Source organism: Orbicella franksi, chromosome 2 (assembly GCF_964199315.1).
Source record: "Orbicella franksi chromosome 2, jaOrbFran1.1, whole genome shotgun sequence".
NCBI lineage: Eukaryota > Metazoa > Cnidaria > Anthozoa > Scleractinia > Merulinidae > Orbicella > Orbicella franksi.
This window is the reverse complement of record NC_138146.1, coordinates 4286222-4298548: the sequence shown is the minus strand read 5'-3', so window position 1 is coordinate 4298548 and position 12327 is coordinate 4286222. Positions and strand designations below refer to the sequence as shown.

Genomic DNA, 12327 nt, shown 5'->3' with positions numbered 1-12327 from the left:
TGCGCCAGTTTTCGCGCTGCACCCCTCAATGAGGCTACCTTAAATGTCATGCGACATTTGCACTTACTAGAGAATGCCCATCTTACAAGAAAATATCGGAGGGAATTTTGTGTTCAAAAGAAAAATAATGGCCCTGTACTTGCAACGCTTTTTCGCGTCTGAGAACTTTATGCATAAAAGAATACCGCAAAGTAAAACTCTATAAACATGACGACGTGTAACACTACACATATAATAAGTTTCGGACAGAAGTGAGGCGTCCGTCTCTTAACCTAGGCTTCCATGGACCTCTAGCGCTCTCGTACTGGACCCTTTTCCGCGAGAGGGGCCGAACCAAATACTTTATACATCTACATTTGTAATCTGCAAAGGGATTAACCCATCACCATAATAATGACTTTCTACTCGAGCGGGCAAGATTAGGTTATATCATACTGGCTGCTCCATGTTTTATCTCCTCGACTATCGTCCAACCTGACTTTTCAAAAAACCTAGACTACACAGCAATTATGTACTAGTACGTAAATATGTAATAACTTTATTTAATGGTAGTAAACACATTACTGTCATAGACAGTTACTTTTATAATAACTTCCTGTGATATTATTCTGAACTTAAAAATACTAATAACAAAATTTCTCACTTAATCAAAACTATAACAAAATTCTCGAACGTGATTGGCTATCAGCAGCCCGATTTGAGCATTAATTGGATAGTATACGCGTCATTTTGCGCGCGCTGTTGCGGTGCACTCTGTTGAGTAAACTGCTGTGTTTTTCAGCATTCATAACGACGTTTAATCGTTCAGCGATCAATCGATGGTTTGTTCGTTTCTCGAATTTTGTCATAGTTTTGATTAATTGGTAACAGGACATCGGGTCGTCCCATTCAGTCTGTAATCATACTCGTGATTAACAAATCGGACTCCCGCTTCGCGGTCGTCCGATTTTGTTAATCACTCGTGTGACTACAGACCGAATTGGACTCCACTCAGTCCTATTACCATTATTAATCATAAAAATTACAATTTCCTCGAAGTTGTAGTTTAAATCAACCAATCACATTCAAAGTTGTAGTTACGTACGTGCGTGCGTGCACTTGCTTTTGTTGTTGTTGTTTTTTTGTTTTTTTGGCGCCTTTATTTTAATGCAAATTTTCCCTTTCTTTCATAACTTGGCTATTCTTCTTTCCTCGGAAATTGTAATATTTACAATTAATTGGTAATAAGACTTCGTGTCATCCAATTCAGTCTGTAATCATACTCGTGATAAAGAAATCAGACTCCCGCTGCTGCACGGTCGTCTGATTTTGTTGTCACTCTTATGATAACCGACCGAATTGGACTCCACTCAGTCCTATTACCATTACATATCATTTTTTCCCTTTACATCTTCTGAAAAAGATTTAAACCTATAGTACACTTTAGCTATGAAAATATAGCTCCTCACACTTGTAATATACAAGTTAAAAAAATAACTGGATGAGAAATACTCTAAAACCTGACATCAGACAGTGCTTGTCCTGTACTCGGCAGTTAAAACTTGTGGAATAAAGATTACCTTTAAATCTCTGCACTCTGTTACTCCATCAAAGTCAAAAAGTTTAATTTGAAATGATTTGAATTAACTCTTCGCACATTTGCACATGCCTTCAAACAGATGTTAGGGAGCAAGAAGCATCCCTGGACCAGACATTAAACACTGCCAGTCTAAGGATCATTTGCGCTCCCATATGGTAATCATTTTAAAAAATTCAGACTTTTGCTACAAATTTTTCTGACTAACAATTCACATAAGTAATTTAAAACCTCCTTTTCATACTCTGCATTTACAAACATATTACAATATACACTTTTGAAACAATTACCAAGTACCCACATTTTTTGTCTTTGAACTGAAAATCTATAACAATAAAATTCATGACTTAAAGCTAGTTAAATTAAACTCTGTTCTTTATGTGAACCCACCCATATGAACATGGATCCACCCTGCACTACTCACTTCTTCTCTAATCCGAAATTTTGAACATTAATGAAGCTTCCATGTTCTTTCAGACAATAAATAAACTTTAAAAGGTACAGCTGCACCAAATAAAAAATGGTAACTAGACTGAAAGGATTCCAATGAAAGGATTCCAATTAACGCTGTGATCATGAATGATTAACAAAATTAAATGACTGTGCAGCAAAACTCTTGTTTGATAAGCTCACAGACACTGTCATTTATTACCCCTGCAGAGCTCCTACCAGAACCCTCCTGGAAAATATTTGTGCATGCAAATGAATTAAAACATGAAAAGTATATTAAACCACTAGTCATCTAATGCTTTTGAACAAAAGACACTAAATTAATGCACTGCTTTAAGCAGTTTAACTAACTTATGAAAAATATATATACAAGTACCTGTACTTGTTAGATAAGACCTACACTACACTTCAACACAGTGACCTACAATAATAATGAACATAGTTTTACTTGTCTACAGGACATTAAAATATAAGCTTCTAGCTAAGTACACAAGTACAAAAGTTGCAAGAGGTTTTGCAAACGATTAAAAATACATGTATACAGTTTGAGTAAAAACAGGCATGTAATTGTTGCACTGTGAATTCACAACTTTAAAGTATTAAAGTTTTACATCTTTGTACAATCTCAAGTCAACTCACAATATTTTTTTCCTAAATCATTGCGACCCACCACAGCACTAGTTAAGGCATTGTACAAAATCTGGTAAGTTGCCTGATCGTTCCTTGTTTGCCTCCAGTGCAACAACATCTGGAATGCCCTTTCATACGCATCATGCTGGTGGTCCAATTCCAACTGAGAAAGCTTTGACTGTTCAATTTTTAACTCACGCCCAAGTTTCCTCCAAAATGAACTAACATCACTTGCCAGCTTATGCAGTTCATTATCATCAGGTATGCCTGTTTTGACTAGAAAAGGACACATATATCAGTATATGTAAGTTCCTAATTTGACTGTGCTAGTGACAAGTAATCTCAGGGTGTATGCCTTTAGATGATCAGGAGCAATGATCCAGGATCATTCTTATCATAGTGCATCAAAGGAACCCATGAATCTACTTCAGCATTCATTGGTTCATTTTTAAAGCACCATGATCCAAATGATATTTGATCTGGACCATGTCAAAGGAAGAAATTCTTAATTTTCCCATTCATAAATAAGAAACTTTTCCGACCAACAGCTATACTTTGATGGATACTACCACTGTGTGTCAAATAGGATAAATATGATAATTTGTAAAGCAAAATTATGAAATAAAAAATACAGGTCACCATATCCATTAAAGAAAAAAACAAGCATTTAATTCACTGCCGTGCTAGACTTGAAGAAAATCTCTTGAAGTTGTGTATGTGCACACATTTGTGAGTGCACACTAATGATGCAAACATTGTCCGCAGTGGGGATGCATAATGCAATTCAGAGGAATCACCTTAACCAATGATGGTAACCCTTATGGCATTAAAAAAACATATTTATGGCGTAAAGGGTTACCATAGCAACATCAAAACCTTATAAAAACACCCTCTTAATTTTAGGTTTTAGTGCTTATAACTCAAAAAAGAAGTTTGGTGACCCACATAATTTTTTAGTAATCAAATGGTGAAAAGCACAGAAGATGCAACTTTTTGCAAACTTAAAAAATTCCACAGAGTATGTTCAGAGCCACCTTAACTTTTTGAAAATACAAGCACAATTATTTTACTACTAGAACTAATAGAGATGTTGAATCCTGATTCATGAATGACATACATAAATATTCATGCAGAATCACTAAATATACAGCAATCAGTAACTGTAAGTTAAGCAATAGACCACTCTTTCTATGGGTTTACTGGTGCAATAAACCAAGCAGGATGTTGGGAGAACACGAGAAAAGCTTGTAAATCACGAGCCGTTAGGGAAGTGATTTACAAGGTTTTCCACAGAGCAAAGAGATGAAAACATTTAATTTCACACTAAGAGAGGGTTTAAGAAAGGAAAGGAAAAGGTTATCGACTGGTGAAAGGCAAAAAGTATATTATTAATCAACTCAAAAGTACTCTGAGGGGGAAATGCAGGGATTCATAAGTGGAATTGGTCATCAAGAAAGTAAAAGGCCATACGAAAAGTGTGCTATTAGTCCAAACTTCATGTGCTTGGCAAAGTGATTCAACGCATGCACAGTGTTTAAAGACAACTTTCCAAAGTTTCGCGAATGGAATAGAGGTTAGTTACGGAAATTCTGCTTCCAAAATTTATTCAGAATTTATTCAGTAAAATTCAAAACAGTATAAGAACTTTGGACAATTTTAAGAATATGTTGAAAATGCATTTATTTAGGCTAGCTTTTATAAGTATGATTTAATTAGAATTTATTTCTATTTATTTATTTATCTATTTATTTATTTATTTATTTGCATCTACAGTCGAACCCCCAGTTGCGACCACCTCTCGTAAGCGACCACCTCTCCTCAGCGACAAGTTTTCCAAAATGTCAAAAGTTTCCAAGTCAAATCACTATATTTGGAACCTTCTGTAAGCGACCACTTCTCGTAAGTGACCGCAACCACTTGTAGAGCTACATGTAAAAGCTTGAAATTTTCTTTTGTTTTTAACCTCCCGTAAGCGACCACTTGACAGATAATGGAGCAGAAATTAAATAACAAGGTTTTGTGACATTATCATATTCCAGGGTAGTACAAGAGACGGATATTTCTGAATGGGAAGTAACAATTTTTTTCTCAAAATTGACTTTTCACATGAATAAAGCCTTTAACACATGAGATGTAAGTACATGCATCTGTAGTTACCATATGCTAATGAGGCAAAATTTTGAACAATTAATTAAATACGGTCAATGTGGTCTGAGCTCTCGTAAGCGACCACCTCCCATAAGCGACCACCTGGGCTTGACATTTTGGGTGGTCACTTACTGGAGGTTCCACTGTATCTAAATTTATCTAGTAATCTAATCTTTTCTATTTAGTTTTTATTGTAGTTTTTGGATCATTTCATATTAATTATACTTTTTTAGTTTTTAATTGTTTTATAGCTCACTTTTGTTAGGCCCAGGTGATCATATATTCAACATGTAACCAGCACAATATAAATGAAAATTATTAAATTACCAAAAACACAAGCGTATAAGCAGCACTCCCAGATAAGCCACACCCTGAGTTTGGCAACTTAAATTTTGGGAAAAGAAATTTGGAAAGAAATTAATAAAAATAAATCAAAAGTGGAATCTTGAGAAAGATGGCTTACATGTAAATGTGTTGTTTCTTCAAGTTTCTTGAACACGTCAACCCGTGTATTAACTCACTAAAACAGAGAATACTATAAAACTCTTACCTATAATTTTAGCGCTGAGATGAAAATCCGATTTAGACATAAATCTGATCTTTCTCTGGTATTTTTAATCCAGTATTCTTCATTCCTGTCCGTTTCTCGGTAGAATTTACAAACAACAACATGAATGTTTCAGTTCGTTTGTTCGTTTGTAGCTTAGTAACCAGGCAGGCTTAGTAATGAAGAAACGGTCGGCAGCCATCGGCGACACTGTAAACAACTTTGTGGCAGAATGGAGGTTCCCTACCGAGTCACATTCAGCTACTCAAGAAAGGCAACGTTAAACCGGTTAAGCTTTTGTAATGAAGAAAGTTTCATGGATGCTTAATATGAACAATAATGGCTCTTTTAAGAGCCGCCAAACTCGCAAAAGCAATGATCAAATTGTGGTATAGTTTTATGAAGTTCTTATCATTTTGCTACACAGGTCTATACAGACTGTAAAATTTTTGCTGAAAAGTGTTAATTTATGCAAACTTACGGCATAGTGTCTAGATGTTCTCGCAGATAAGCCGCATCCCCAATTTGATATGAAAATTTTGAGCAAAAAGGTGCGGCTTATATGCCTGTGTTTACGGTAAGAAAAATGGACTTTTTGAAAAGATCAATACACATTCATATTGATTCTCACAAAAAAACCCAAAACAAAACAACTCAAAAATGGCAGAGGTTGGATAATGGACATTATAACTGTCAAATTTCTTGCATGCTCATTGATTAATTTTCATCTTCAATAAGAGAACATTAAGTAAACACACAGAGAAAAATGTTGCCAAACTTTCTTGTGTATAAATCACTGTTGTTGTCAGTGTGAGAGGTAGTGTGTTCACTTTGTTGAAATAAAAAAGACTAATGCATAGTGTTAGGTTTAATGCATAGTGTCCCCAATTAGTTTTTTTTTTTTTTTTAAGCTAAATACTTACGACACTTAAATAAAGTCTTTCATTCATTCATTCAAACCATGGCTGGGCTCGTTAGGTTGTGTCCTTGGGAAAGATAGTTTAGTCTCACGGTGCCTGTCTCCACCCAGGTGTAAAAATGTGGCGGGGGGGGGGGGGGGTATAAATGTAATGAATACTGGAGATAAGTACTGCCCAATGGCTTAAAAAATTTCAGCAGTATTTTGGCGGGTTTTTTGTGAGCATTTACCAGTTTCACTGTAAAAGAACAAAGTTGTGTATCACTGACAGTAGAAGCTGTACGTGAAAAGATGTTGCATACATGTATTCCTACTGCAAAAACGAATCCCTCGCCAGCAACTAAAAATCTCTGTGTCGATCTTCCGCAAAACATACAAGTTTTCTAAGAGAAAATATAAGCTTACTTAAGGCACTGCCACAGACTATTAAAACAAAATTGATTAGCATTCATCAAAAAATTTGACGAAAAATTTTTTTCAGTCAAACACTGCAGACATTTTCACTTGACTGAAACTATTTATCAACTACCTAAAAGAAAAAAAGATCCACTTGCTGACTTTACAAAATCAACACGTTGCCTGTTTCAGAACTGAAGAGGAGGAACAAAATTGTTTTTTATTCTACTTGTTTTTAATTTTGTGCTTCCCTTCAAAGTGATTTTTTTGGAGTTTGGCAAGATGCAAGTTAACGTTCAAGGAGTCGCACACAACCCAGTTCAACGAGTTGAAAACATTGATTCAAGGATTTTTTAAGATACCCAGTGCGTAATTCAGGAAACAGCAAATGAAACTGATCAAAACTAAGAAGATTACAAGCAAGTCAGACAGATTATTACATTCGAACACACCAGAAAATAACTTCCATTTTGGGGTCATGAATTATTAATGAGTTTGAACGCTTGGGCTAGTGGGGAAGTGCCCCTGGCAAGCAGTATTTGAGAGTTACTTGCCCAAAGGGCAAGGTGGAATTCAAATATTTTTCGAGCCCTGCTTCCATTCAAGTGGATGCTCTTGCAACTGTCTACATGTACAATTACTTGTTTATGCCTTGTGGATCTGAAGCTACTTAAACATTGAACTGATGCAATTTGTTATCAATATGAGCTAGGTCAGATCGATGTATAAAACAGCTGGTATCAATTTGTTGGTATACTAGTAACCACTATTAATAGTACTTAGTTTTTGTTTAATTAACTTATAGCAGTTATACTCTGTTAACTTGCATGATTGCAAAATCGAATGCACCAAAAGTCAACCTGGCAACAAAAAATGCAACATCACTCGATCATAACAATGACTGCAAGGCTCTTCTGGCCATATTAAAAGTAAGTGTGACACAATCATTTTACATACTTCTTGGTGATGCTTCAGATGATGAATAGCTGGCTGCAATAGCATTTCCACTCCCACCAGAACTAGTCAAACCTGAAGTGGTGGGTTGTTCATCATCATCATCATCATCATCATCATTATCGTCGTCGTCGTCATCGTCAGAGTCGTCTTCAGATGAACCAATTTCAATCTCATCTCGGTCTTTTTCATCAGGTTCAGATGGATACACTGCATTTAAATAAATATGGCAACTGTGTTAGGTCATAAATAGCTTATCAGATTTTTGGACAGGTAATAAATATGGTTGGGAAAATCACAGATTTTGGTGATAAATAGGGTAAGGGTTTCGGATGTGTGCCGCACACCCCTAGGCAATTTTTGTGGGACTGGGAGTACCTGGCCCCAGGGCTCTAGCTAATCACTTTCAATTTCTTTGCAATTACATTACAAAACAAATTATCAGAACATTCCAATAGCAGTTTACAGTCAAACCTGTATAATTATAACGGTCACCCTTGGGAAATAGCCAGGTGACCGTTATATACAGGGTAACGGCTGAACACAGGTTTCATTCAAACTCCCCTGGAAGTCAATAAATAGCATTTTTATGTGTGAATAATCACTCAATTTACGTTTTAATGACAATAACAAGTAACAGCAATGCAATATACATGATAAAAAAGGCCCATAAAATGTCTGTGGTGTACTTTAAGGGAGGTGCAGTATACTTTGATTAAAGCCTCCTGTGAGTGGCTGCATCGGACTGAAGCTGACAGAACAGAAATTTGATGCTGAGCGCTGTCTTGGTCTATAAAACAGTAGCCTAATACAGTGTAAAGCTGACGCTGTAAACTTGATAAGTACCGCAGTACAGTGTTATAACCTGGGAACTATGACGAAAGTGAAAACAGTGTGGTACGGTTGTGTTGTTACAGTTACACTAGCTAACTATTGTTTGAAAGCGACGGCACTTTAATGTTATCTGCCACAAGCATGTGTTGGACGATGACATGTATTAGTAGTTGTGTTTAGTACTTATACATTTTATTTTGTATTTTTGTGAGACCCCTGCATTGGTAGCTGCTATTTAACGAGCGGATGAATAAAGCTTGTCATTATTCGTTAATTGTACCCAATTTGGTGACCGTTATATACACATAAAAGATAATAAAATTGTGGATTCAGGAAGTCTAAAGGGTGACGGTGTCCATTATATACAGGTGACCGCTATATGCAGGTCAACTTAACAGTAAATATAAGGGACAATTTTTGGGAAGTTGTTCAGTGACTGTTATACACAGGGTGACTGCTATATACAGGGCCATTAGATACATGTTTGACTGTACTACTAAAATTAACAGAGCAGTAAGGTAGCATTTATAATAATGTCCATTATTCTGACCTTTTTCTCTTTGGAAATCTTTCATATTATTTCAGTTGAAAGACTTACTGAAAGAGCTCACCTGATGCAAATAAGTTATGACACAAAACAAAATCTCACCTTTAGGGAGACCACCAACAATAACAGCTCTAATGAAATTGGCTATAATTTTCACAATGGCCTCTGATAGAGGTGGCAAAGATAAACCAAATTTCCCACAGACATCCTTCATTGCTAAAACAACTCCAATGTTATCTTTGCGTCCACTTCTGGCAATCATGGACAGCAAAAATCCATTCAAATTGACTGCCTTGACTTCATAGTCTTCCAAGTCCTCTTTGGTCTTTGCAAACATAGCTCCAAAGGCAACGTCACCACCCAACTTTTTGGCACAAGCGGCTGTGGAATATGCAACTGTGAGAGGTTCACCATGCTGAAACTTTGGGTCAATTTCTAAGTCGCCACCCCGAGAAATCAGATCCTGTACTTTGGGATCATTTTGCACAGCTTGCTCCCATGACTTGTACGTTTCTGGAAATTCAGCTTTACAGAATCGGCCTTGACCCTCTGAGAAGCTCTTTGTCTCCTTTCCTTTAGATTTCCGGCCTTTTTCTTTCTTTTTTGGTCTACATGGTCGATGTCCCTTAAATAACACCTTTCTGGCACAACTCACAGGATACAGATTTCCCACTTTGCACTGTGGATCACGAGGATTCAGACATAATCCATACAATAGAACAAGGGTGAAGTGATCCAAGTAATTGGCGCCAATGGCTCTGAACAAGGCAGCCACTGTCTTGCTTTTGTTTCCTAAAGCAACATCAAAAGGAATAGATCGAAGCAATAAAGTTAGTCAAACAATGCAGTAATGGTTATAAGCTAATTAACAATCATGATACTCATCAAGTTAACTATACTGCTGCAGGTACCATTCCATTCTATTTTTTTTTTTTTTTTGCTCAGATGGAATTTGCACTGAAAAGATTAGACTATATGAAGTCAATTTTAGTTCTTGAAATCTTCCACACACTGATGAACTTGGAACTAAAGGTAAAGAAATGAGGGGAGAATGGGGAGAGGCAAGAAAAAAACTTTCTTTCTTCTTCCTTTTTCTCCATACCCACACTTCTCGTGGCTTTGCCACTCACCGTTCTCGCATGATTGCACATGCCGTTGCATGCTAGAAACTTAACCCCTCACATGCTAGGAAATGAGAGAGCCTGCTTACAGATTATAACAAGATTGGTTCCCTGAGAAATATTTCAAAATCTGTATGGGTTGGGTATTTTGGGTGCCTCAGCTTCCTGTTTTGTTGCTGATTTGTTTTTTTCTGGAATGCCAAGAAATATAATAGAGATAACAGTTATGAAATATTTTCCTGTCACTAATGCTGCCACAAACTGCTTTGATGTCAGGTCATGCTCATGACTTTCAATGATCTGTGAGGAAACTCTTTTCACTCAGTTGATGCACGTGTACCTGACATGCATGTAATACACACATATTTTACACACCCGCAGGTGTCATAATGCACACAAGAGATACTGTACCTTGAAAATAGGAGAAGCAAACAGCCAGATGCTTCTCTGTGTTTTTCACCAAACCAATGCGGGGAGTAATGAGGTTGCGTCCTCCCTTTGAAGTGACTCTACGAAGACTGAAATATTCAGAACTGTCATTTTCTAGATGTCCTATGACTTCGCTGAATGTTTTCTCATCTGGGAGCAGGATTGCATAGTCCACACCCTGGCGAAAGGTCAAAAGGGGTAAGGAATCGTACAGGAAATCCTTTTGAATTGCTTTATTCTTGATGAATTTGCTCATGAACTCATCAATAAGCTTTACATCACCGAGTTCCCGCCATCTTGTACCGATGTCTTCAAGTGCTGCAGGCATTTTTGACACCTTGTAGCGCTTGGGGACGAGGATGACTGGTTTATCATCCGTTGTAGTCAGCAAATTGTACTCACATTCCAGCTTTTCAGTGCTATAAAAATCTTTATATTTAGTCTTAATGGCTTGTTTGAGCTCGGGAGAAACTTGGCAGGAGGACATAGCTTCTTCAATGATTTTCAAAGAGGACATTTTGACCGTTTTAGTGAAACTACGGTGTTTCACCTGTCTGTGGTGCTCAACAATCTCTCTTACTTTTTGATGGTTGTAATTGAGTAAATACGGAATAATCCAAAACAGCAGAAAGTCTGACACTTTATTGGCCCCAATCTTTGGCTCATCATCGGTCGAAGTTGCAGACTTTTCCTGCTTCTTGGTCTTATCGAAAAAGATCAGCAGGATTGAAAACAGCAAGACGTAGGAACCTTTCAAAGGAATTTGCAGCCCACTGTCGTTAGGACCAACCGAATCTTCAGAATCGTGATCTTCAACATCCAAAGCTTGCGTATCTCTGGGAGTTGGAAAGTCAATATCGTCAATTTCCATGGGAACTTCTTCTTCAACTGATGTCGACGTGCTTTCCTCGGGATTCTTCTCACGGGTAAAGCGCGACAAATTAAGGAATTCCATCCACACATCAGCTTCTTCCTTATTTATCGCCATTTGAAACTTCTTGTTTGCTGATTTCTTCCCATAACCCATATGAAAGTAGGTTATCTCAGGTACTTGGAGTAGAGAAGGATTTTTTGATTCACAAATATGTTTTGCTACGCGACTCAAAACATCCTTTGCTCCCCTGTCCTGGAATCCTCCTTCTCTCAATTCCCGATCTTCAAGGAGGACAAGCGGCGATAGAAAAAGCAAATTTTCGCTTTGGTTCGGGTCACAGCGGATATGAGGTTCAAGCTGGAATTTCTCCACCAGTAGCTCTGAATCTAACTCAGTTATATCCGATAAAGTCGCCATGTTTAATTGGAATTTGCAGATGCCGTAATCTCCCATGAGGACTTGCTGCAGTTCCTTCCTTGTTCCCAGATCGCCGGTGTCACAGTGATATGTGTATCCCCGTGATATGTGTGCGGGGATACACATATCACGGGGATACACATATCACTGTGACACCGGCTAACGAACCTGGCGACAACCCTGGTGATCGGATACGCTGTCAAAGAGTTACTCGGCAACGTTTTGATAACGTTTTATATTGCAAGCATTTTTTTCCCTGCCCAACACTTTTTGCATTCTAAGCTACTTCCTTCCCATTCTGAGATTATTGTGATAGTATCAACAGAAGAATAATTAACAATTATTCCACCAGTGCACCTTGGATATGAGAGGGCAACCGTAAAACCAGGAATCCGGAATCCGGAATCCGGAATCCGGGAACCGGAATCTACAAATTAGAAAAAACAAGGTCTTCAAATACGCAAAAATTATTTTGCATAGCTTTT

General features: G+C 37.4%; 1 protein-coding gene across 1 annotated transcript; it reads right to left on the bottom strand.

Annotated features, from left to right (window-relative positions):
• Positions 1 to 209: 209 nt before the first annotated feature.
• Positions 210 to 11845, bottom strand: LOC145477797 (uncharacterized). The gene is made up of 4 exons (XM_081455623.1): positions 10534 to 11845; positions 9104 to 9793; positions 7624 to 7830; positions 210 to 2932 (listed from the first exon to the last, which is right to left on the bottom strand). Exons 1-4 carry the CDS (start codon positions 11840 to 11842, stop codon positions 2652 to 2654), a joined length of 2487 nt encoding a protein of 828 aa, XP_081311749.1. The 5' UTR covers positions 11843 to 11845; the 3' UTR covers positions 210 to 2651.
• Positions 11846 to 12327: the final 482 nt, after the last annotated feature.

Coding starts and splice junctions, on each gene's coding strand:
- LOC145477797 (XM_081455623.1), bottom strand. CDS start 11,842: ATGGCGACTTTATCGGATATAACTGAGTTAGATTCAGAGCTACTGGTG. Junction 9,794..10,533: donor TTGCTTCTCCTATTTTCAAG/GTACAGTATCTC, acceptor ATGTTGCTTTAG/GAAACAAAAGCAAGACAGTG. Junction 7,831..9,103: donor TGTTGGTGGTCTCCCTAAAG/GTGAGATTTTGT, acceptor ATTTAAATGCAG/TGTATCCATCTGAACCTGAT.